This window comes from Cucurbita pepo, chromosome 3 (assembly GCF_057944985.1).
Source record: "Cucurbita pepo subsp. pepo isolate OVF chromosome 3, ASM5794498v1, whole genome shotgun sequence".
In the NCBI taxonomy this organism is placed as follows: Eukaryota; Viridiplantae; Streptophyta; class Magnoliopsida; order Cucurbitales; family Cucurbitaceae; genus Cucurbita; species Cucurbita pepo.
In genome coordinates, this window is record NC_141800.1 from 11,921,203 (window position 1) to 11,945,917 (window position 24,715).

At 37.1% G+C, this 24,715-nt stretch overlaps 2 protein-coding genes across 4 annotated transcripts; both read left to right on the top strand.

Annotated features, from left to right (window-relative positions):
- Nucleotides 1-1,074: 1,074 nt before the first annotated feature.
- Nucleotides 1,075-14,282, top strand: LOC111780443 (rhomboid-like protein 20). Of its 2 annotated transcripts, none has more exons than XM_087122410.1 (8): nt 1,075-1,343; nt 1,470-1,570; nt 2,847-2,987; nt 3,174-3,240; nt 12,627-12,781; nt 12,868-12,969; nt 13,433-13,555; nt 13,775-14,282. In XM_087122410.1, exons 1-8 carry the CDS (start codon nt 1,319-1,321, stop codon nt 13,937-13,939), a joined length of 879 nt encoding a protein of 292 aa, XP_086978536.1. In that variant the 5' UTR covers nt 1,075-1,318; the 3' UTR covers nt 13,940-14,282. The 2 variants fall into 2 exon arrangements, with proteins under 2 accessions (XP_086978536.1, XP_023516629.2); XM_023660861.2 differs by having other exon boundaries at nt 12,630-12,781.
- A 3,726-nt stretch (nt 14,283-18,008) lies between these two features.
- Nucleotides 18,009-24,630, top strand: LOC111779627 (PH, RCC1 and FYVE domains-containing protein 1). 2 transcript variants are annotated; one of them, XM_023659712.2, is made up of 10 exons: nt 18,009-18,165; nt 18,301-18,555; nt 18,662-18,748; nt 19,302-19,391; nt 19,745-19,831; nt 19,935-20,036; nt 20,848-22,923; nt 23,044-23,190; nt 23,470-23,921; nt 24,111-24,630. In XM_023659712.2, the coding sequence occupies exons 2-10, from the start codon at nt 18,508-18,510 to the stop codon at nt 24,286-24,288; spliced, it is 3,267 nt and encodes a 1,088-aa protein (XP_023515480.2). In that variant the 5' UTR covers nt 18,009-18,165; nt 18,301-18,507; the 3' UTR covers nt 24,289-24,630. The 2 variants fall into 2 exon arrangements, with proteins under 2 accessions (XP_023515480.2, XP_023515482.2); XM_023659714.2 differs by having other exon boundaries at nt 23,470-23,857; nt 23,988-24,130.
- The last annotated feature ends 85 nt before the right edge of the window (nt 24,631-24,715 follow it).

A 24,715-nucleotide genomic window follows, 5' to 3' on the forward strand; every position in this document is an offset into this window, starting at 1 on the left:
CAGTTGTACATAGTTTAGGTTGCACACTTATAATCATTCAAGCTTGATTTGATCAATCTCACGTGTGAAATGATTCAATCTCAAACCATTGTTTTTGTTTTGAGATATTCGATCAACACGATAATTTAAATCTTATTTTGTCTTGGGGTGATTCCTTATAGTTTTGAGGTTCGGTCTTATTCTTTAATTCAGTTGTAAGATCAAATTCTCAAGAGTTGGAATCATTTTGAATGAAATTAAACTGTTTTTGTTTTTTTGTTTTTTTGTTTTTTTTTTTTTGTTTAGCATTTGTGGAATAGGAGTTTGCATATTAAAATATTTATTAGGTTTCTAAGATTGAACCAGTTACCGTTATTGTATCAGAAAATCTACCTATTCGAGGAATAAATTGGCTCAATGGTACCTAAAGAAGTGGTAAGATTGCACGGAGTACCAATATTTATCGTGTCAGATTGAGATCCTTACTTCACCTTGAAGTATTGAAAAAACATTAAATCGACATTGTTAGTATGATGTTCCACCCACAGATAGATGGGCAAACTGAACGTCTAAAGTAGACTCTAGAAGATATGTTGTGGGCTTGTATGTTAAATTTTTTAGGTAGTTAGGACATTCACTTCCATCTCCAGAGTTCACGTTTAACGACAATTATCAAGCCATGATTGACATGACATCTTTTGAGGATTTGTATGGAGAAAAAATATCGATCCACGGTGTGCTTGTCGTATCCAAACCTAGTCCAAAGTGAATAATGAGGCTACACAAAAGATAAAGAGCTCGAATGCGTGCAGCCTAAAGTAGGCAAAAAAGTTATGTTGATGTGAGGTGTAGAGATCTAGAGTTCAAGTCGAGAGACAAAAGTATTCTTAAAGGTAATACCAATAAAGGGTGTTCTCAGGTTCGAGAGTGAAAAGAAGTTAAGCTAACGTTTCATTGGACCATTCGAGATCTTGAAGCAAATCAGACGGGTAGTATGACTTAGGGATTTGAACTTGAAATATGTTATAATTAAATATTGTAATTAAATATTGTGAAAGCATATATATGTTATTAGCTTATAAAATATTTACATTTATGTATGGTGGGGAATTAGTAGAACATGTGGAGAACTCCCAAGGAAAAGGAAAAGGAATTGAAATAGTTGTTTCCAACCGAAAGGCGGAAGAGAAATCGAGTTCCACTCCCAAGTTCTTCCCAGCAGACAACGAATCAAAATCAAAATCAAAATCAAAATCGAAATCGAAATCAGAATCGGAATCGGAATCAGATTGAGAAGCCTCTGACCGTCTGAGCGGGTCGTTGCTTCCTCTCTAAGACGATGAACGGCGGCCCGTCTGGTTTCAGTGAGTTCTCTTCAAATTCCCTATTCTCTCTTCTCTTCTAATGCTTAACCACCCATATTACTCCTTTCTCCCTTCTCAATTTCTTCTTTCCTGTTTGATCGATTTGCTTCGTCTTTGTGTCCGCAGACAATGCCCCTGTCACCCGGAGCTTCGTCGTCGCCTCCGCTCTTTTCACCATTTTCTTTGGGATCCAAGGCCGTTCAATTAAGCCTGGCTTGTCCTATCAGGTACTCTTCTCTCTCTTAGACTAGCGAGATGCTTTTTGGTGCCTTCTTTTTTTTTTTTTTTTGGTTATCTCGGGATAGAGTAGGTTGGCTTCTTCGGTTGAATGAGCCTTATTGCTTGGTTCAGTGTTTGACTATCCATTCCGCGACTTATTGTGCGTATAGTTGTTGACTGGAAGCTACTTTTTCAGCCCCAAGATTATAGATCGAACTGGCCGAGTTGATTGATTGGTAATTGAACGTGGGGATCCTCTTTTCCTCGTGTATTTGTAATGACTTAGTTAAATCGATCTCTGCATTTTTGGTTCTGAATTATAATGGCCACCTGCCATTTTAGGCTCTAGTTTGTTTTATATATCTCTTTAAGCAATTTCTTTGTTGCTGGAGGAGGAAAGGGTGTTTGAAGTAGCCTTGTGGTTGGCTATGCGGCATTTGAATAGTGTATTTAACAAATAGGCATTCGTAATGTACGTTCCGTGACATTTTGAGAGTCTTGTATGTGTAATATTTTTAGTATAATTTAAATAAGGATTAGTTCTAATTTGTGAAATGAAGGAAGTGCAATCAGTTCTTAATTAAGCCAGCTAATGAGATATTGAGATGAGATATTACATCACGGCCCAGCAAAAAAGGCAGGTTAAAGAACTGGCATATTAGAAAGGGGAATGTAGTGTAATTGGAAAAATAGTTATGAAGTTTTTTGCACGAATTCAGGAAATTTGACACAAAGTTATTGTCAACAAATTTGGGATAGAAGAGGCAGGTTGTTTTTGAAAGAAAAGGAAGAAATTAGTTGGTACCACTGAGGTCTTTCATCAAATAACTAAGAACTAATTTTGAGAAGTTTTTGAATTTAAGATGGTGGGACAACGATAAAATTGAAATTTGAGAAGACATTTGGGTGGATGGGCAGCTTTTGAATTTCCTTTCTCCAATGTTATTCTGCGTTGCTGTAAATATTGGAGGTTGGATTAAGGATTTTAAGGATTTGGAGACAAGAAGCTGAAGATCCTTTTGGAGAGGAGCTTACTAGGATAGGTGGAAAGTTTTTGTTTAAGGGTTTGGAAGTGACACAAGTTCAAATAAGCTGTGCTAAAGGGATCCACTTGTAGAATTATTATTTTTATCATTTTGACTCTATTCCATCTTTGTTGCATATATTCCTTTTATGAAGGACTTAAATTTGACTTATTTTATCCCTTTTCCATAGTAGAGGTTACCTCTTAATTTGCCTGGTAGGTGGACACTTTTGACCAGTTAATTGTCATCCTTATGGCAGGATGTGATTGTGAAGCTTCGCATTTGGAAGTTAGTAACGTCAGTTTTTGCCTTTTCATCTACTCCTGAATTGATGTTCGGACTGTTTCTGCTCTATTACTTCAGAGTATTTGAAAGACAGATAGGTTCCAACAAATACTCGGTAAGTTTACTTTTATTCAATTCATGCTTCAGGATCTTATTAAAATATGTCATAATGAACCAACCAGTCATGATCTTTAAGTTGAGTGGATCACAACAAAACGTTTTTTTTTTTTTTTTTTTTTTTTTTTTGTAGTGATGTGTTTTTTCTTAAATAGATTTATATTAATATTCCATTGTGATGCAGGTCTTTATTTTGTTCTCTATAATAACCTCTTTACTTTTTGAGGTCCTTGCGATATCATTACTTAAAGGTATGCATTTTTGTTTAATATACTAGTATGCATGGGAGCTAGCATAATTTTAATCTCATGCTCATTTACTGTTTTGTTTTTTTGTTGTCCATCCCTTTCCCTATCATTTTCTAGATGTGAACAGTTCTACTTTCCCTACTTTTTCTCCCCTAAAATTTGTTAATAGAACTGGAAGTCCTTCTTAGCAAGTAGCTAACATGCCAGGGAGTTAGTTGGGCCTAGTGACGAATGTGCATGGCCTCTTGATTTTTGTAGGATTTTTGTTTGGCAAGTGTTTGTAACCATTTAGTTTCTTCTTTCTCGCTGCTCATTTATTTTTCTTCCAATGAGGATCTACTCATATATTCTGTTAACTTTGGAAAAGGAAATTCAGAATGAAATTCCATTCTTTTCCTTGTTGGTGGCTTTAGGAAGAATTATTAACACCTTGGATTTTATCCTTTAGAACCCTTACTTTGTCCTTGGCCTCAATTGGTGCTTTATGTGCAAGGGGCCTTTAGAAGATCTAAACCACTTGTTATGGCTTTGTTTGCTTCTTTGTTGTGGAGTCATTTCCAGAAAAATTTTGGTTCCTACCGTGAGCATACATATAATAGAAGAAGCGGCCTCTGATTCTCCATTTTGATAGGCAGTTTTTTATGGCAAGCTGGCTTTTGTGCTGTTCTTTGAAATCAGAGAGCCTTCTTGGGTTGAAATAGGCCGTGGATGAGATTTGAGATTTGGTGTAGTTTGATGTCTTTCTTTTGGTGTATTTGAGATTTGGCATTTGTTGATGCTACTGCTGGTTTCCATGCCGCCAGAGAAAGAGGATACCGAGGTTATTACATATATATTAGGAGGCATTCTTGACTGTATCCTTGGTCAAACCACTGGGGCACATCACCTAAAGTCTTTTCCATAATCCTCAATGGAAGAATGAGAGGGAATATTTATGCCACACGGGTCTCAACAAGGGGATCCACTATCCCCCATTTCTTTCATAATGGTAATGGATGACCTTAGTCGCCTACTCTCAAAGGTCAAAGATGAATGGCAGGTAAAGGACTTTTAGATTGGCAATGAAGGCTTAAGAATCAACCACCTTCAGTTTGCGGATGATACAAATCATTTTTTCTGATTTGTCGGAATGCAGATGAGAAAGCAAGGGGCATACAAAAAAACTGCCCACTAGGAGAAACCATCTCCATGAGTTTTAGAAATATCCACTCTGAAGAACTTAAGTGTCTTCTTATAGAAGGATATATCTAATCATTGAGAATGTTTGTAATGGTCTGGTACATATCTTGGCTAAGATGAGATGAAGTTTGATTATACATTAGCTTGTGTCAAGTTCTAAAACTTTATAATTGGTTTTTGTTGCAAGTCTTTTTTTTTTTAATTTTTTTTTTTAAGAATTAACCGTTTCTTTTATAGGGAAATATTGACTAAATCCAAATTGATAGGTAATCTAAATTTCCTAGATACTAGGTAATCTAAATAAATCCCTAGATAATAGGTTTATGTGCAATATTGATCGCACGACTTTGACAACTCAACTTCAACGTCAAGGCATGACTTCAACGGTAATTATGAAGGCTCTAAATAAATTTTTCAATGGTAGTTATGAAAGCTTAGAGTAAATTTGTCAATGGTAGCTATGAAGGCCCCAAATAAATATGTCAACGGTAGCTATGAAGCCCTAAATAAATATGTCAACAATCGCTATGAAGGCACCGAATAAATTTGTCAATGGTAGCTATGAAGGCTTCGAATAAATTTGTCAAGGGTAGCTATGAAGGCTCTGAATAAATTTGAGTTAGCTATGAATTTCTTTTGTCAACAGATCCGTCAGTTGAAAGCCATGAGAGCACATAACTCATGCATACTATCCCCTTGGAGCACTTCCACGTGTATGATTCAGTTGGTAACTCTGTGATAGTAGGGGTAGACTTATAATCTTCAAAGTAGGCTTTTCGTAGCGTTTTTCTTATGGTTCTGCCCGATTCTTCCATTAAGAAATTGAAGTCTAGCCTTTTGACGGATTTGGAGATCTTAGTTTTGTTGCCTCACTTTCTTCCTTCGACACCTTTGGTTCCATCCATTATTCATTTCTATCACCTTCTTTTTTGTGGACCACACCATTCTTGATATGAACCACGACCAAGGAATTTCCATACCTCAAGGTCCAATTACAAGGACGAGAGCCAAGAAGCTACAACAAACCTTGTACGCTTATATTCAAGCTATGGTGAGCTCATCAAAGGAAATTCTAGACCTCCCTTATATGTGGTGCAAAGTTAGCTTCAAGAAAGAGATGCATTAAATGCACTTTAAGTTGCATTTAATGAACTCAACTAAATTTATGGAACTAGTCTAAGGATGACTAATAAGCACATTTCATTCATTGCACTATTTAATTATAATTTAAATATCTGTTTGTCATATTTAAGCTTGTTTTTAATATAGGAGTTAAGGTTATATTGTAACCACATAGGTTACCATATTCCACCATTAACTAGCCATTTTAATATGGAGGTTATGAGTATTTCTCATTTACTAGCCAATTTATTTTGGGAATTATGTTTTACATAGGTTAAAGTTGTAAAGGCTATATAAAGCCTTCTTTTCTTTGATTAGAGACATCACATCTTGGAATTAAAAAGAATAGAATTTAGATTTTTTAGCTTTGTTGAGAGCTAAGATTTTCTTTGCAAATTCTTGTGTTTAGAATTTGCACGCTAGAGTCATTCAAGTGGTATTGATCAAATTTCTTGTGGAGTGATTCGAATCACGAGTTTAGAAACGAGTTTTCTTTACTCTTGATCTTGATCATCAAGGTAATCCGTTCCATACTTTCCCTTAGGTAATTTCTACTATAGTGTCCTACCCCTTGACATCTCCAACACTTTAAATCCCTATTTCGAACATTAGACTTTTCTACTGTTTCTTTCCCTGTTCTAGAACTCTCACCTTTCTCAAATTTAGCTTGAGAGTTCTAGAATAGGGAAAGAAAAAGTAGAAAAGTTTAAGGTTCAAAATAGGGATTTAAAGTGTTGGAGATGTCAAGGGGTAGGACACTATAGTAGAGATTACCCAAGGGAAAGTATGGAACGGATTACCTTGATGATCAAGATCAAGAGTAAAGAAAACTTGTTTTTAAACTCGTGATTCAGATCACTCCACAAGAGGTTTGATCAATACCACTTGAATCACTCTAGCATGCAAGTTCTATACACAAGAATTTGCAAAGAAAATCTTAGCTCTCAACAAAGCTAAAAATAGAAATTCTATTCTTTTTAATTCCAAAATGTGATGTCTCTAATCAAAGAAAAGAAGGCTTTATATAGCCTTTACAACCTTAACCTATGTGACACATAACTCTCAAATTAAATTGGCTAGTAAATGAGAAATACCCATAACCTTCTTGTTAAAATGGCTAGTTAATGGTGGAATATGGTAACCTATGTGGGTTACAATATAACCTAACTCCTATATTAAGAACTAGCTTAAATATGACAAACGAATATTTAAACTATAATTAAATAGTGCAATAAATGAAATGTGCTTTTTAGTCATCCTTGGACTAGTTCCATAAATTTAGCTGAGTTCATTAAATGCAACTTAAAGTGCATTTAATGCATCTCTTTCTTGAAGCTCAACTTTGCACAACATATAAGGGAGGTCTCCAACGTCTTTTAGAATTTCCTTTGATGAGCTCACCATAGCTTGAATACAAGTGTACAAGGTTTGTTGTAGCTTCTTGGCTCTCGTCCTTGTAATTGGACCTTGGGGTATGGAAATTCCTTGGTCGTGGTTCATATCAATTCTCTTCCCTTCACCAGTCGTGTCCTCTATTGATAACCTATTTGCTACCATCAAGTCCTTTGAAGATCCTTTGAACACGCATCGGGTTTAAACGATAATGTGCATAAGTCTGAAATCTTGGGAGTGTGCATCGAATCTCCTATGTTATCATCTATTTCTTTTCATTATGGGTGCAAAGAAGCTACTTTGCCGACTACTTATCTGGGATTGCCTCTCAATGACAAACCGAAATCTTCTTCTTTTCGACTCCCATTGTTGAAAAGATTGAAAAGTGCCTCAATGATTGGGGCCATTCCCACATTTCAAAGGGTGGCTGTCTCACCCTTCTACAATCCACGTTGCCCCATCTCTCCATCTATTATTTATCAATTTTCTCTATACCCCATGAAATTTAAGAGATGCTTGAAGATTTGTTTGCAACTTTGTATGGAAAGGCTACAAAGATAAAACTGGTTTCCACTACTTAAATGGGATAAGCTCACCCGGCCTATTGATGAAGATGGTTTTGGCATCATTAGCATCCAACATTAAAACAAGTTTCTCTTGGCTAAGTGGATTTGGAGATTTTACAATGAAAAGGGAGCTTTGTAGAGAAAAGTGATTGCTTATAAATATGGTTCGGTTCACTTCGACCAACAACCTGGGTTTTCCTCCATCGTATCTTCCAAGGGTCACTGGAAACATAGTGATTGCTTTAAAAGTACAGTTTACAGCAACATCACTTTTAAAGGTTGGCACTGGGGGAAATACTTGTTTCTTAACTGATTTTTGGATTGGAAACAGGCTTTGAGGATGATTTTCCATCATTTTTTGCTCTATCTCTTAACAAAGATGCTGTCATCTTTGACCTCTGGCATTCTGAATAAGCATCATGGGACCTCAATCTCAGAAGACACCTTACAGAGTCTTAAACCAATGAGTGGGCTAGGCTTTCGCACATGTTTGCTAATATTATGCTCGCTGAAAGAGCTGACGTTTGGGTTTGGAATTTATATCATAATGGTTTCTTCACTAAATCTTTGGCCGAAACACAGTCCACTGCAGGTATCCAAGGCACAGAAGCATTGTATAAGATGATTTGGCTGGAAAATATCCCAAAACATTAAAGTTTTTCCCTTGGGAACTTAGCCATGTTTGTCTCAATACACAGGATAAGCTGCAAAGAAGAACTCCGGGCATCTCTCTATCACCCTCATGCTGCATTATGTGTACAAGGGTCCGGAACTCACAATCTCCTCCCATTTTGTGTTCCTTTGCTTGATTTTATTGGGAATTTATCTCCCAAAGTTTTGGTTGGTCAGTCACTCCTCCGACAAATATTCGGGCTCTACTTAGTATTGTCCTCCTTGGTCATTTGTTCAAGAATGAAAGGAGACTCTTTGGCTTAACTACACAAGGGCCTTCCTTTGGCTGTTATGGCTCGAAAGGAATTCTCTCATTTTCTCCAATACGATTCAAGACTTCGATTTTTTTTTTTCTTCTTGTGTTACTTACACGGTTCTTAGTTGGTGTAAAGTCACTTCTCCTTGTTTAATAACCGCTTAAGCTACCTTATAGCCAGTTGAAAATGTTTTTTATAATCCTTTGGATAGCCGGTTGACAAATTTATTTGAAACCTTCATAGCTACTGCTAACAAGTTTATTTAAAGCCTTCATAGCTACCATTGAATCATGCCTCGAAGTTGAAGTCATGCAAAGAATATTGGACATGAACCTATCCAATTCAAGTTGAGGATGAATGATATCTATTACTCAGCTTGAGAGGGGTGTCGAAGGATATTTGTGTAATCCCATTAAAGTTTGAATACATTGGACCTGGTAGAACAAAACAACGTAAAATGTTAACACAGTGCCACTCTGTATGGCACATGCTCCAGCTCCGATTCCATCCTCGATCAGCTCTTTGTTACTTTCGAACATTAGAGAACTTGAATGAGTACAAAGACTTTGTAAGTAGCCTACTTATAGGTTCTTAATTGTGTCCTTAAGGTGTGCTAGTGTATCACATTCTAACTTGTCATATTCTTGTTCTTGGTCTGAGATTTTAGGTGCTTAGAGTCTGTTCTTGGGTTTTGAGTTTTTATTATGATCTAATCCAAGGGCCTTGGTCTTGGGTTTTGAATTTTTAATCTTAACTTTGATCTAAGAACCTTAGTTTTGAGGTTCTCGATTCTTAGATCTCGTAACTCGGATCTTGGTCCATGTTCTAGTTCTTATCCTTTTGTTCTTAGTTTTTTATCTTAATTCTTGTTCATGTCCTTAGTTCTTGTTCTTGGTTCTTGTCTTTGATTCTTGTCTCTTGAGTGGTATCCAGCCTCGTCCTATCTTAAGGGACTTGGGGTTTATATAGTGCTAGGACATTGGTGTGTAGTAACTTGTCTTGATTCATGGCCGTAAGGTAATATATTGATTACTTAATCAAATGCTACCTAAAGCTTACTTGAATCATGACCTTTGGGTAGCATATTGATTACTTAAAAATCAAAAACTACCTAAAACTTATTATGAGGTAGCTTCCTGATTACTTAAAAATCAAGGGTTAACCTTGAGCTCATCTTGAGTTTGAGTAGCCTCATTGTTACTTAAAAACCAAGAAGTGTCCTAAAGCTTAACCTGAGATAGCATCCTGGTTACTTGAAAATTAAGGGCTAATTTTGAGCTCTTCTTGAGTTAGGGTAGCCTCCTGGTTACTTAAAAACAAAGAGCTATCCTTAAAGCTTATCATGAGGTAACAAGGATGAACCTAGAGTTCATCTTGAGTTCGGGTAGCTTTCTACTTAAAAATCAAGGTTCATCCCTAAGTGTAACATGAAGGGTGTGTTGTAACATGAAGCTTATAACACACCCTGATCATGATTCTTGATAACATTCAAAACCCTAAAGTGAGTACAAGTCATATTCATCTTCTAGGCCCATTGGAATCATTTACGGGCATAAATCTTAGGGTTTAACCATTAGGGGCTTGAGCCTTTAACTTATACCCCTAACATGGTGTAGGTTCTATACTTGATCCAAAGATCCAAACTTAGGTGATCTTTCATGTTTACACATAGGCTTTAACTTAAAATCTTAAGTCATTTGGAGGTTATTTGTGCATTGGTGTATGTCTTAAAAGAACCTTAGGGGCATTATTGCATCTTAAATTTGGTTCTTGCTTCAATGGTTCTAAAAGTTTGTATAATCCTTAAACGATATAAAATAAGGCCTCTTATATAGTTTGGAGGTCATTTGGGTCATGAACTAGAGGTAGTTTACCATGGGGGCATTATGGTTAATTTGTATCGTTACTTGGTGTAGCTACTTAACTTTATCCCACGACTACTAAATTTCATATATAACGTTAATGTGTCGTATTATGCCTAGTATTAAAATTTTATGAGAAGCGAAGTTTGTTTAGTGGGTTATTTCAACGTTACTTGATTCTCGAGCAAAACGCTCTGTTTAGGTCCTTAGCTCATGGTTCTTTGCTTATTTCTTCCATATTCCTTTAAATCATACTTAAGGTTCATATTGAAGTCCAAGTGATTCTTACAAGTATTTCTTAAGTAATGTCTACATTGGTTGCTTACCCTATCATTGACACTCGGGTTGTATAATCTCAAGCTTTCGATATCTGAATTACTTCAAATTTTCTTGGGTAGATCCATTTTTTAGTTTAGTTTTTTGAACCATCAAGTATTTTTTAAGAAATGTCCAGATTGGTTGCTTACCCTATCGTCGACGCTCGGGTCCTATGATCTCAAGCTTTCCGTATCTGAATTACTTCAAATTTTCTTTAGTAGATCTATTTTTTAGTTTATTTTTTGGAACCATCAAGAATTTCTTGAGAATCCGTCTGGAAGGGGTTTAATTTTGAGAAAAACTGTGAGAAGATCAAAATTTCGGTTGGCTATAGCCGGTTCAATTGTATCGGCCACGTCATCATCTTCTTCCCCAAGGGGAAGAAGACATGTGATCCCTTTCGAGCTTCCTCTGAAAATTAAATGCTAATTTTGAGTTCTTCTTGAGTTAGGGTAGCCTCCTGGTTACTTAAAAACAAAAAGCTATCCTTAAAGCTTATCATGAGGTAACATTTAGATGACTTAAAAATCAAGGTTGAACCTAGAGTTCATTGAGTTTGGGTAGCTTTCTACTTAAAAATCAAGGTTCATCCCTAAGTGTAACATGAAGCTTATAACACACCCTGATCATGATTTTTGATAACATTTGCCCGTGGTCTCCAATTGAATTTTAATAAATTTCCTTCCTTACGACCATGGATACTCAAATGGGGGGATGTGGACCACTTTTAGCTCTCGAATCCTTCATGAAACTTGTTGGGGGATTCGTTTAGAAGTTGTAGGAATTGGTTTGAAGGAGTATAGCTCCTAAACTTTGGAAAACTCGAGAGCAACAAAACCCATAATCCAAAAGCATCAAACTCAAGTTTTAGGAATTCTCGTTACTCGATTCTTGTCTCAAAACATTGTCCAAAACTTCATATAGATGAGGCCTTGACTGACCTTGAATTGTCCAAAACATATTTGATTTTAAAACTTGAAGTTTCTATAGTTCTTGTTGGAAATATCTTCTCCGATGAGGGTGCTATTAACCTTAGTTTTGAATTATGGTCGTTGGATCTAAAGTACTTCGAGTCTTCTTGAACATACTGAATTTTTAGCTCGATCCAACCATTAGATTTGAAGATGCTGATGATTTTGTCCAGTTGACTCGTTCTGAACACAAAATCTGGGTTTAGATTCGGCGTAGGGGTATTTTCGTAAATAACTTGTATAGGGGCATTTTTGTAATTTGTCATTTTTTAAATATTTTATTCTGAAAATTCAAACTTTTTCTAAAACTTTACCCCTTTTTTGTCATTTTCCTTTCTTGAGCCCTTTGAAATTCCTTCTCCCTAAGAAATTAAAAATCCAAAAAGTTATTTAAAAATTGAAAAAATGATCTTTTTGCCATTTATGCTTTTGCTTTTTCTTTCCAAACCTTTTCCAAAGACCTTGAATGTTTATAATCCTTTGTTAGGGTTTTGAAAATCTCTTATTTGGGCCCTTAAACTTACCCAAGTATCTTAACCTTACTTGGGGGTTTTACATAAGCTTTTCTCCCTTGCAATAGAGATATGTTATTCTCTGAAAATAAAATAAGGAAAACAGCCAGCTTAGCCAAGCCTTTGCCTGGATGGTTTATTGGAAAATTTATAAAGGTTTATTGGAAAATTTATAAAGGTTTATTGGAGTGGTTGAAGTTATTTGTAGATGTTATTTGAATTTGAAAAACACATGGACATTGAAGCGGGTGTTAATGCCTCATTCCTTGAAGAACAGATTTCATCTAGGTTGGGGACTTCATTTCTTTAGCCTTTCTCATGGTCATATGAAGCTATCTTTGTGGTTCTTGCTTCTAAAATTAGAGGAGTGATTCATGATATCATTATCCAAATTACTTTTTGCAATATGAGACTGACCGTTGATTTTATGCCATCTTGTTAACATAGGAGTTCATTCTGTTGTATCTTAGATTCAGAATCAGAAGTTATGTTCTTATGATTTTCACTTGGTTAATATTTATATTTCATTCTTTTTGAGCAGATCCTGCAGCGAATCTAGTTACTTCTGGACCTTATGGTCTTCTATTTGCTTCCTTTGTACCCTTCTTCTTTGATATTCCTGTTTCAACTCGGTTCCGTGTATTTGGAGTTCGTTTCTCTGACAAGTCTTTCATATATCTGGCTGGTCTTCAGGTTAAGGACTGTTTGATTTCTACTTTTTGTGATACCTGCTTTACTTTATTTGCTGTCTAATCTAGTTTTATTGTTGATGTTGCCAGCTCCTACTGTCCTCGTGGAGAAGATCCATCTTACCAGGGATATGCGGAATTCTTGCTGGTTCCTTATATCGTTTGAATGTATTTGGCATCCGCAAGGCCAAGGTTAAATTCAAAATTTGCATAATCAAATTGTTTCCTTAGTTTTCTTTCTGAAATTTTAATTCTGTTATTTTAGATTGTAGTTTAGGCTTTTGGTATCTGTGCAAACTGTGGAAATTAAACACAGGTTTAGGTGGTTTATGGCTTGTTGTTTTTTTTTTTTTTTTTTTTGTTTGATAATCACAATTTAAACTATTTTAGAGGATCAAAAGTGAAATTCTAACTCTGCATGCATATCCAAGATTCTTATGATTAATTTATGAGTTCTCTTGTATTGAGTTTTTGATTAGCTACCATCATCAGCCATCAGGTTATGTCTTCCAACAATAATTTGTTCCTATTTTTAAAATTTCGAATGGAATTGTTACACTTGGATGCTTCTAACTTGATCGAGGATCTAACTGCTATTTTGATGTCTTGTCTTCAATATTCTGATTGATTATTGTATTTTCGTCGGCTCTTACAGTTTCCAGAGTTCGTCAGTTCATTTTTTTCACGGTTTTCTTTGCCATCCGCGGGAAATCCTCCAGCAGCCCCAACTAGAGATGTTAGAGGAAACATGCCATCTTTCGTGGGCCGCCAGGTTGAGGTTAGTACATTTGACGAATGCTTCTATTTGCTGTTAGTTTAAACACATTTTGATAAGCTAAACGATTAAGCATGAACTTACTGTGCCTTGGTATTTACAAGAATGTTGGTATTGCTAATGTTGGCATAATCCATTGAATAATCTGTATAGCTAATGTTGGTATTGTAAGTTTGATGCTATGTCCTCTAAACTGGTTTGCTTTCTCTTGTCCTACTTTAGAGGAGCCATCCTCCTGTGCCAACTGCCACAGAACCACCAGAGGACTCCATTGCCACCCTTGTTTCGATGGGGTTCGACAGAAACTCAGCGAGGCAGGCCCTTGTGCATGCTGGAAATGACATTAACATTGCGACAAACATACTTCTCGAATCACAATCGCACTAATTTGATGGAAATTTTTCTCGGTATATGAAACCTTTGACGTCCCCAGTTCTGAGAACAGTCAAATTCAGTATCCAGGGTTGATGGTCCGACACACTTGCATTTGCTGACAACTGAGTTTTGATAGGTTGCAGAAACTCATCAGGCTGTTTCTCTTAACTCTCTTTTCGGTTTCCCTTTTGTTCGTATCGTAGCTGTCAAATTTTCTTAATACTTGATGTCTGACTACAGAAGATTGCTTAGTTTGTACGTATGAAGTTAAGCTGGTAGAAGTATTTGTGGAAGCAGAATGTGCAGAATTGTTTTGTTCTGTGATAGCTATAAAAGTTGCAGATTCTTACAGAAATTTTATTGGCTGCTAATCGTGATTAACTGCTCTGTTACTGCGCTCTGATATTGAACTGAAATTTCGGTTTTCATTTAGGAATCAAAGAATGCGAATTCTGTTTTGTGTTGGGTATATAAAATGTTTGATTCAGCCCCTCGCAATCCTTCGATTGTTCTGTTCTTTTCTTTGAATGAGACTGAGCCTTGCATAGCCTGATGAGCAACACTTCATTTATTATATATATATGTCGGGAAAAAAACTGTTTCTTTAAATCGTGAGAGACCTATAGCAATGTTCGTACGGGGTTAAAACTAGAACCATAATTTGGGACCCTGGTTGGGTTGTTTGAGATATGGTCGATAATTTTTCGACAATTTTGTGAAGAACGTTGAAATTCGATGATTTCGACGATTATGATTGACAGGCAGCACCAAAAAATGGTTTCGCTTTTGGCTAGTTTTTGTTTGACCAACTTGGGGTACCATCAAGGCTCTTTGCTCGCATTATAGGGTAGTTATGAACAACTACTTCTCTTTCCAATATCTTAATATTCTCTTAGGAAGCTTATGAACAACTATCTCTTTCCAATATCTTAATATTCTCTTAGGAAGCAGTACCTGTATGTATGTGGTTAAAATTGAAGTCCTAATTTGGAAATCGTTTTAAAAAAAAAAAAGGTCAAGATTGATAATTATTCAACAATTTTGAGAGTGGTAACTCTTCTAAGAAGAGAATTGGTTGTAACCGGTGCCCATTGTGCCAAGGCAAGTGTCATGATGCGACCATGGATGATAGTGCATCATCCAACACATTGAGAAGACTGTAATTTCGAAGTTGAGGCATAAGCAAGCTTAGACGCAACCGTCAGGATTCTGGAGTGAGCTTTGACATGTGGCCCTGTAGTTAAGTCTGTATACATGGAAGATAAAAGGTCATCAAATTTGATGTCAATCGAACACAAGACGGATCTCCATATGACTATTTGCGAAAATGGCGTTTACTTCAACCAAAAGGAAAATGCTTTAGAATGTATTATAGAGGAAGATATAATATCAACTCTTCACCCCTTGGCTAAAGTGAGCTACCCCATGACATAATATCAACTCTCCACCACTTTGGCACAAGGCCCAAATGTGGTGAAGAGTGGACACCCTATACAATCAAATAAGCAACCACTTTGACTCAAGAAATACTTGTAGGAACCACTTGGTATTACCTCTTAATCTTAAGTTAACTTATAAATAAGTAAAGATCCGGCCAGGCCAAGAACCATGAGATAAGGACCTAAATTAAAAGTTTTATTTGGGAATCATAAGTTATAAAATTAACCAATTAATGACATCTGCCTATGCATAAGATTTTAACAGGTGGCCAAGTACCATTTAATAAGGATGTATGAAAAGTTTGATGGACATAGGAGCATGCTTAGTAACATGGTCGTACATCTTCAATCGTGCAGCATCGTGATCTTGACACATTCACAACAAGCATTAAGGGGGAACAAAAGCCCCATTCACATTTTTCGCCCGACTTTGTGGCTTCGTTAGATCGTCGGCGAGGTTTGCCTTTGCCAACCAAACATAACTTGTGCAAAATTCAAGCTTGTTCGATCACACACAATGCTCGTGCGTGCATGCTCAATCATGTGCGACATAACGTTGCATCTCATTGTCATCTCGGTTTCTAACAACATGATATATGCAATGTAATGTCATCCCATGTCCCAGGACACATTCATTGGAAACGGACCCATGTGTCGTTCGTCTCATCGAGACATCTCGAACATCCATCCATCCGAGTTTGCTCGAGCATTAGACTCTCTCATGTCTATGTTAAACCATTTACGATATACGTTCAGGATAACTGGTGCATAATCCAACCTCCAACATATGGGTTGAGGCGCAATACCAGCACACCCGTGTCGTCTGGTACTGTCCTTGAAAGATCCTTTTTAAAGGAAGATGCCCGAGACACTCATCCTATGATGCTCGCTCACGCGTGCCACAAAGTCCAAGGGTGGTGGAGAGCCAACACCGTGCCTCCCCCCTATACATTTTGAAGCATTCCAATCCTTTTTGAGTAGACGTCATTTTGGCGAGCAGACATACGGCCTCGTGCATAGTCCGTCAAGTATTTGTTTGACACCAAATTTGGTGAGTTTTCATCTTTCATATCAACGGACTTAATTCTTGAGATGCATGCCAAAACCCATATCGAAAGCCCAACTTCTGAGGTTATGGCCCAGGGTCTACTTGGCCTTCTTCGAACTTGTTTTCGACACTTATGTTGCCTCGTTCTCTTGAACCTTGCATATGCCTCGACTTAGATTGAATGCACACTCTTGGTGTGTTAGATGATGCACCGTCCTTCTCGGTCGCATCATGACACTTCTCAATCTTGGCCCAAACGTGACTTGGATGGGCACCACTTGCAGGTCGCCCCTTGTTTATCTTGATGGTGGAGTCACAACCTACTTTCTCTCGATGAGGCTATGAGACTTAATACCTACACCAATTATAATATTTTCATAATGTTTGCCTAAAAGAACTTAAATAATGTTTGCCTAAAAGAACTAAAATGACTTGAAATTTTATATGAGGCGTATTTGTAATGAACTACTATGAATAATTTCAAAGATATTTATTGGAGTATGTTGAGTGCATAAACCAAAATTATGGTAAAAATGACAAAAATGCCCCTACAAACATTTCGTGAGAATTTATATTCTAATAAACTTCAACATGATATTTATTTATGATGTTATGATGTATAATGTTTGCATGAGATTAGGAAGTGTAGATATGTTTATGACTTGTATGCTTGGACTAGAGCTTATAAACCTCATAGTATGACATATGGCTAGGTTGTGCCTTTAAGTTCTTGTGATGGACCCTTAAACTTGAACTATAAACTTATGAATCTATGATATTACTCTATGATTGTTTCAAGAAGTGCACAACTCAAGCTCTAAGCCTATCATGACGTAGACGGCTAGATATTACTCTACTCAGACTCGCCTTATGCCCAAAATCACCCCAAACCTCCTATACAAAGTACATTTTGATCACATGTTTTCCTCACTTCGGTGGGATATCCTACTTAGACTCTGTACAAGATGCATTGCTTTGTAGGATGCCAAAATTTAGATTACATCGTGGAGGAGGTAGGGGAATGTTGGGGTAACCATGAGCCAAATTTAAATTATGAATCCTAGTTTGCATCTCAGACAAAGATTTTATGCTCAGGTTCACATTGTTTATAGCCCATGTGACCTAGTAGACCGTTTAGGGGAGTGTTATATAGGATGAAAGTGGACAACCCAATGGGATCCACTCTCCTTGTACTCGTCCAAGGATGAGAGATCATATAATAAATGCATAAATCAGGGCTAGGCACCAAATTGATGAAGCCTTATGAAATTAAGAACTCGTGATCTAGGACTAAAGTCACATTTCAAATAAAGTCGTCTCAAAATTGGTACAAAATGTTTTTGTCAGTGGAATAATTACAAGAAGAAGGATGGAAGAATTATGTTTTGAAATGGTAATTGAATTTTTACCCACTAAAATATCCTCTGATTAAAAATTAAAGTAAGGTAATGAGATTAAATGTTTTTTTAAAAGATAAAAAGTAAAAAGTCATAAGGTTGGGAAGTCAATGTGATGTTTGAATGAAGGGCGAAGATCGAATATTTAAAATCCAACGGTTATTAGTTTTGGTGTTGTTTAATGGCTTCCATAATCGCGCCACGGCCGAGAAACCACTTATTCCTCTTCCAACCGAAAAAATAGTGAAATTCATGAATCCACATGCATTCTATTGCATTGCAGCTTCTTCTTCGTTTCTTCCCCGAATTCTTTTCGCAATTGCGGTCTCTGGTTTTCATTTCGCATGATAACAGGTAATACTATTCCTTCCTCTTTCGTTTCGTTTTCCGGATTTCTTATTTTCAATCGATTGTATTGTTGAGAACTGTCTGATCTATGAATGTTGATTTTCATTGAATTGGCGATGACGTCGCGGTTGTCCAAATCAGACCTTCAAATCGCGTTTTGTGTGTTTTTATGTGAAACGTGGATTTGGAGAATTTTGATGAGAGGTCACAAGAGAAGGAAGCAGCACATGCATCTATGAAGAAGACTGGGGTACGCAGGTCGCCACCGCACTACCTCATGCAATTGTCGCTTGTCGACATTGTTGTGCTTCTTCTTCATGCGGTTTGTCCACGATTTTCTCAGATGGAATGGCAGATCCTGCTAGCTATGGGAATCACGAGCGTGATATTGAGCAAGTCAGTTTTTCTCATCCTTCCTTCATATACATCTCCCTCCGACCTCGATGCTCTGTTTTGTCTTTTCTTTTCTCTTAAATGCGTTTCTTTGTTTATCATTTTCAAGGCACTCATCGCTTTGAAAAAAGGAACTCAATTAATCAAGTATAGCCGAAAAGGAAGGCCCAAGCTCTGCCCATTCAGAATCTCTACTGTAAGTAATAGTTTCCTTGTTGAGACTCAAACATATTTATTACTTAATTCCTTTTGAGGGTTGTTCTATAGTGCCATAAGTTACGGATTTGTTATTTGTGGTGTTCATTACATGCATAATGCATTATTAAAATTTTATTCCCCTCAGTTCTATTATGAATGATGAACGTGTATGAGATGAACAACTAGATTTATTAGAACATATTGGTGGTTAGCCCAACACAATACAAATTTTCACTCTCTGGATTTCTGGTGTGTTCGGTACAAATCGTAAATAAGTTTCCATAATACATTCACCAATTCTTTCTTCACTTCTCCAAATACTTTCGTTTCGTAACTTCATCGATAGTTGAAGATATGTATTTCAGATTTTAGGATCATAGCAGGCTCAACATATGCGGCAACGTGTGACCAAGATGAAGGACCATAGACAAACATAAGAAGACTAATACATCTATTGACCATTTCATCAGTTTGATCATCTTGTCCACAGGCATCACGATGTCAGGTTATGTATGTCTTCAAAATTTAATTTTACTGCAACTAATTTTCAGGACGAAACCAAGCTGATCTGGTATTCACATGGGGAAGAAAGAACCTTGAAGCTATCTAGCATCTCACGAATTATCCCAGGACAAAGAACTGTGAGTTAAAATTGCCCTCAAAAAGCTAAGTAATAGAATATGCATACCTGTGATTAACTATAAGGAATGCATATGATGCAGGATCTTCTCGTGGCATGGCTATATGTTTGTCAATATAGAATTTCTACTATATTTAGTTTTTTGATTGTTTGCTGGTTCAATGACTTAATTTGTCACCTTAATTAGCTTTATTAACTTACATCAAAAGCCACTTGTGTTCATTCTTTTGCTGTGTTTTCTTCTCCTCTTGTTCTCTTATCTTCGTTCATATTACTAGAATTTACGTTTTGAACTTGAAAGAATAATAATGAGATTTCTTCTTTTTTCTCCTCTTTTCTTTTTTCCCTTTACAGGCTGTATTCAGAAGGTATTTGAGGCCTGAAAAAGATTACTTATCTTTTTCATTGTTGTATAGAAACGGGGAGCGGTCACTTGATTTGGTTAGTGAACCACAAGAAAATATTCAAGTTTCATCTTTTTATTTGTAGTATCTCCGATTGGAGAGTAATCGAATGATTTCTGTCATCTACTACCTGTTTATAGATCTGCAAGGACAAAAGTGAAGCTGAAGTCTGGCTTGTTGGCCTTAAGAATTTAATTTCTTCAAGACCACATCATGGACGTTCTAGGTGTGAATTTCCAGATGTGAGTTTTTACTTTTCATTCATTCCTATAATGAGCATGGTCTTGTTCATTTTTGCTTTTATCCTTGGCAGTTAGATTTTTTCTGGTATTGCTCTTGCATCAATGTTGAATTCACATGAAAGACGTCATTACGGAGCTATTTCTTCAGGTTAATGCAACAGCACGATGGTTTCATAGAGAAAATCTTCCTGCAGAAAATTGTCATACTTGCAATATAGATGGAACTCGATGCATCATATTATGGATAAGCCTCTAATGCTTGCTCAAGGATGAGTCAATATTTTCTCACACATTATCTGCAATATGTTAGGAAAGTTGGAAAGGCGTCACTTTGCCGTACCACTTCGAGCCTATAAATTATGACTGAGAACTCATGAGCCATAGAATAAAAGGGTTTGTTGGAAAACAAAAGTCTACAATTTCTTTCATTCTTTAGCACACTAAAGAATATATGAAAACAGTGTCATAATTTTAGATTTAATTTATATTCTGTGATTCATTGTTCTCAAAATAAAACTATTTTAAAAGTAGATACAGCCTTATTTCAAACTATATATGTTGATCTTTTATTATTATTATTTTTTTTCTCTTTTCCAAGTTATAGAGTAAGTGAATGTTTTACCCAAGTAGTAGAACGTGATTAAAAATCTTCCAAATGTGGGCAGTATTGTTTACAATCTTGATTCCTTATTATATAACCATAGATCACCTGGGTTGGGCGATTACGCTTTTTATCTGGTTATCATGTACCTAATTTCTATGCTAACCTATCAAAAAAGTTTGTAACCTATGATTGACTATTATTTTCCAGGTTCAGGATGCTAGCAACTTCTGTCAAAGTAATCGACCTTTAGGTGCAACTTTAGGATTTAGTAACAGCATAGCTCGTGGAAGGGATTCTATTGATTTAAATTCTCGTGAGTCTCCATTGCATCTGGTAAGTTCAGATGTGGGTTTGGAACGTGCAAATATGCAACTAAGACCAAGTGGAGGAGATGGTTTCCGCAGCAGTGTATCAAGCACTCCTAGTTGTTCAAGTGGAGGATCTGGACCAGATGATATAGAGTCATTAGGTGACGTTTACGTATGGGGAGAGATTTGGTCTGATTTAGTTTTACCAGATGGAAGTTCAAGTCCAATGCCAGTTAAAAATGATGTGCTCACTCCAAAGCCATTGGAGACGAACGTTGTTCTTGATGTTCATCAGATTGCTTGCGGTGTCCGACACATTGCTCTTGTAACGAGGCAAGGCGAGGTTTTCACATGGGGTGAAGAATGTGGGGGACGTCTCGGTCATGGAGTTGATAGAGATCTTAGTCACCCCCATCTTGTTGAGTTTTTAGCAGTTAGCAATGTAGACTTTATAGCCTGTGGCGAGTACCATACATGTGCCGTAACCTCTTCAAATGATTTATTCACTTGGGGTGATGGTATCTTTAATTCTGGAATTCTTGGTCATGGCACTGATGTTAGTCACTGGATACCAAAAAGAGTTGTCGGTCCACTGGAAGGGCTTCAAGTTTTATCTGTTGCATGTGGCACGTGGCATTCAGCACTGGCAACTTCAAATGGAAAACTATACACATTTGGTGATGGAACATATGGTGTATTAGGCCATGGCGATAGGGAGAGCGTGGCATATCCAAGAGAGGTGCAACTATTGAGTGGACGTAGGACCATAAAAGTTGCTTGTGGAGTCTGGCATACTGCTGCTATTGTTGAGGTTATGGGTCAGACTGGTTCAAATGTGTCATCTAGGAAGTTGTTCACTTGGGGTGATGGTGATAAATATCGATTGGGTCATGGAAACAAGGAAACTTATCTGCTTCCTACTTGCGTTCCTTCGCTTATGGATTACAATTTCCACCAGTTAGCTTGTGGACACTACATGACTGTGGCTCTTACCACATCAGGTCACGTGTTTACCATGGGTGGGACTGCATATGGTCAGCTAGGCAATCCAAGTGCAGATGGAGTTATTCCTTGCTTAGTGCAGGATAGATTAGTTGGTGAATTTGTTGAAGAAATTTCCTGCGGTGCATATCACACAATTGCTCTCACATCAAGAAATGAAGTCTTTTCTTGGGGTAGGGGTTCCAATGGAAGATTAGGACATGGAGATGTAGAGGACAGGAAGGCCCCTGCACTCGTGGAAGCTTTGAAGGACAGGCATGTTAAAAGCATATCTTGTGGGTCAAATTTTACTTCAAGTATATGTATTCATAAGTGGGTTAGTGGAGCAGATCAGTCAGTTTGCACTGGTTGCCGTCAAGCATTTGGTTTCACAAGGAAGAGGCACAATTGCTATAACTGTGGGCTGGTGCATTGTCATTCATGCAGCTCCAAGAAAGCTTTGAAAGCAGCATTGGCACCTACCCCAGGCAAACCACATCGCGTTTGTGATTCATGTCATGCAAAACTTAAAGCTGCTGAGGCTGGCATCAATTTGGCTGTAAATAGAAAATTGACGGCCAATCGTCGTTCAACAGATTACAAGGAAAAATTTGATCGAGTGGAGGTGAGACCCTCTCGCATCCTATTGTCTCCCACCACAGAACCTGTTAAATATCATGAGATTAAATCAGTAAGACCAGGGAGTAGACCAACTTCTCCTTCTATGGTCAGAGCTTCTCAGGTGCCATCTCTTCAGCAACTGAAAGACATTGCATTTCCAAGCTCGTTGAGTGCTATTCAAAATGCTTTGAGGCCTGCAGTTGCTGCAGCACCGCATTCACCACCAATGGGCAACTCAAGACCTGCATCACCATATTCAAGGAGGCCAAGCCCACCACGCTTAACTACTCCAGTATTTTCAAGGAGTGTTATCGACTCTCTGAGGAAGTCAAATGAGACGTTAGCTCAAGATAAATCAAAGCTTCAAAGCCAAGTATTAACTTGACTCCTAGTGAATCCATATTTTTTAGATTCGCATGTCTTTTCTAAAGAAACCTACACCCAAAGAAACTTTGTTTCATTCATATAAATTACACCCTCCCCTGTTTTTCAGGTTAAGAGTTTGAAGCAGAAATGTGATATTCAAGGTACTGAAATTCAAAATTGGCAAAAACTTGCGACGGAAGCAGCTTCATTAGTTGAAGAAGAGTCCTCCAAGTGCAAAGTAGCAAAGAAATTAGTTACAACCATAACAGACCAGGTAATCCAAATATTTCACCGTTTTAGTTACTTCAGGTTGTTTAATAGCTTGTTCAAATAACCGGAAAGAATGCTGTTGACGTCATTGGTAGCCTAGCTAAGTTTATTTACAGGTTTTTGGAGAGCTGTTATTTTATTAGATAAGATAAGCAATCTTCTAAGCTCTTAATATGTCAAATTGTTTGATTTCTGTATCCTTCATTTAGAATTGATAACCAATAATTCAAATACTAGTGACGCACGTTGATTTAATGTAAATTTGTTCCACTTGGTTCTTCAGTTGAAGGAAATGAAAGAGAAGCTGCCACCTGAGATTTCCGATGGTGAAAATTTTAAAGCCATGTATGCCCAAGCTGAAGCTTTCTTAAATATGGTTGAGACATCGAAAACGTCTACGAGTCATGGAAAAGCTAACATTGTAACTACGCTCAATAATGGATCTACTCCCTCACTTGATGATTCTTCAAAGAGGATAGAAGACCACTTGGATGCTTTGGGAATGAAGGCCTTAACGCAGGACAATGTAAATAGTCTCCTGGAAAGTAAGAAAATTTCTGCTAGTACAGGGGAGGCAGTTTCTGAGAGTACAGAAAATGGCTCGATATCTCCAGTAGCTTCAACACCACCAACTGAAGGCGAACAGCAATTTACCGAGCAGTTTGAACCTGGTATTTACGTAACTTTGGTTGTACTTTCAAATGGTACCAAGATTTTCAAACGCGTTAAATTCAGGTATCATTACTCTCTCAGATGCATAACATCTCTTCTTTATGCAACACTTTGTTTAAATCTCTACAGGTTTAGATGTATGAGAACCACTCTGGAAACTCATCCATATTGGAAAAATGTAGCACAAGTTTATGTTGGTATTTTAGTTTTCCTTGCTTGTGTCACTTGGTTGAAAATTACAATCCGTTGCAGCAAGAGGAGGTTTGATGGGCAGCAAGCAGAAGATTGGTGGAATAAAAACAAAGATAGGCTCCTTAAGAGATACAACCCATCAACGAGCAGCTCCACGCCAACGGGTTCACCTAAAACTCGAGAATCTACCGAGGAAAGCGAAAGCAGCACTGAAGAAATCCAAAGGACTTTAGAATAGCCAGCATGATGAGGTTTGTAATAGATCTTGATGAATCGGTAGAATTAATTTTTAGCAACAGAAGCAAGGAGAGAAGATTCAAGTCCAGAAGAAGGCAAGGATAAACGTGAATTCCATGGAAGGTTTGTTAATTCATTTCGTTTTTGGATGCACCACCACTTTCTTTTCAGTTTCTGATGCTTTTATTAGAATAGAGTTATTATAATAGCTTTTTAAGTTCACTGTACTGTTGTAGAATGGAATGCATATGGAACTTGGAAATGCCATCCTTAAGGTGTGGAGTGCGAACATGTATTCCTTCTCATTCTGCATTGATTTTATTCTTCTTTCAGCATTTTTTTCCCCTTTTTTTTCTATATCTTCATTCTTACTTTATTTCGAAAAATAATAACAATCATGTTTGATTTTCATTAACATGCAAGATATT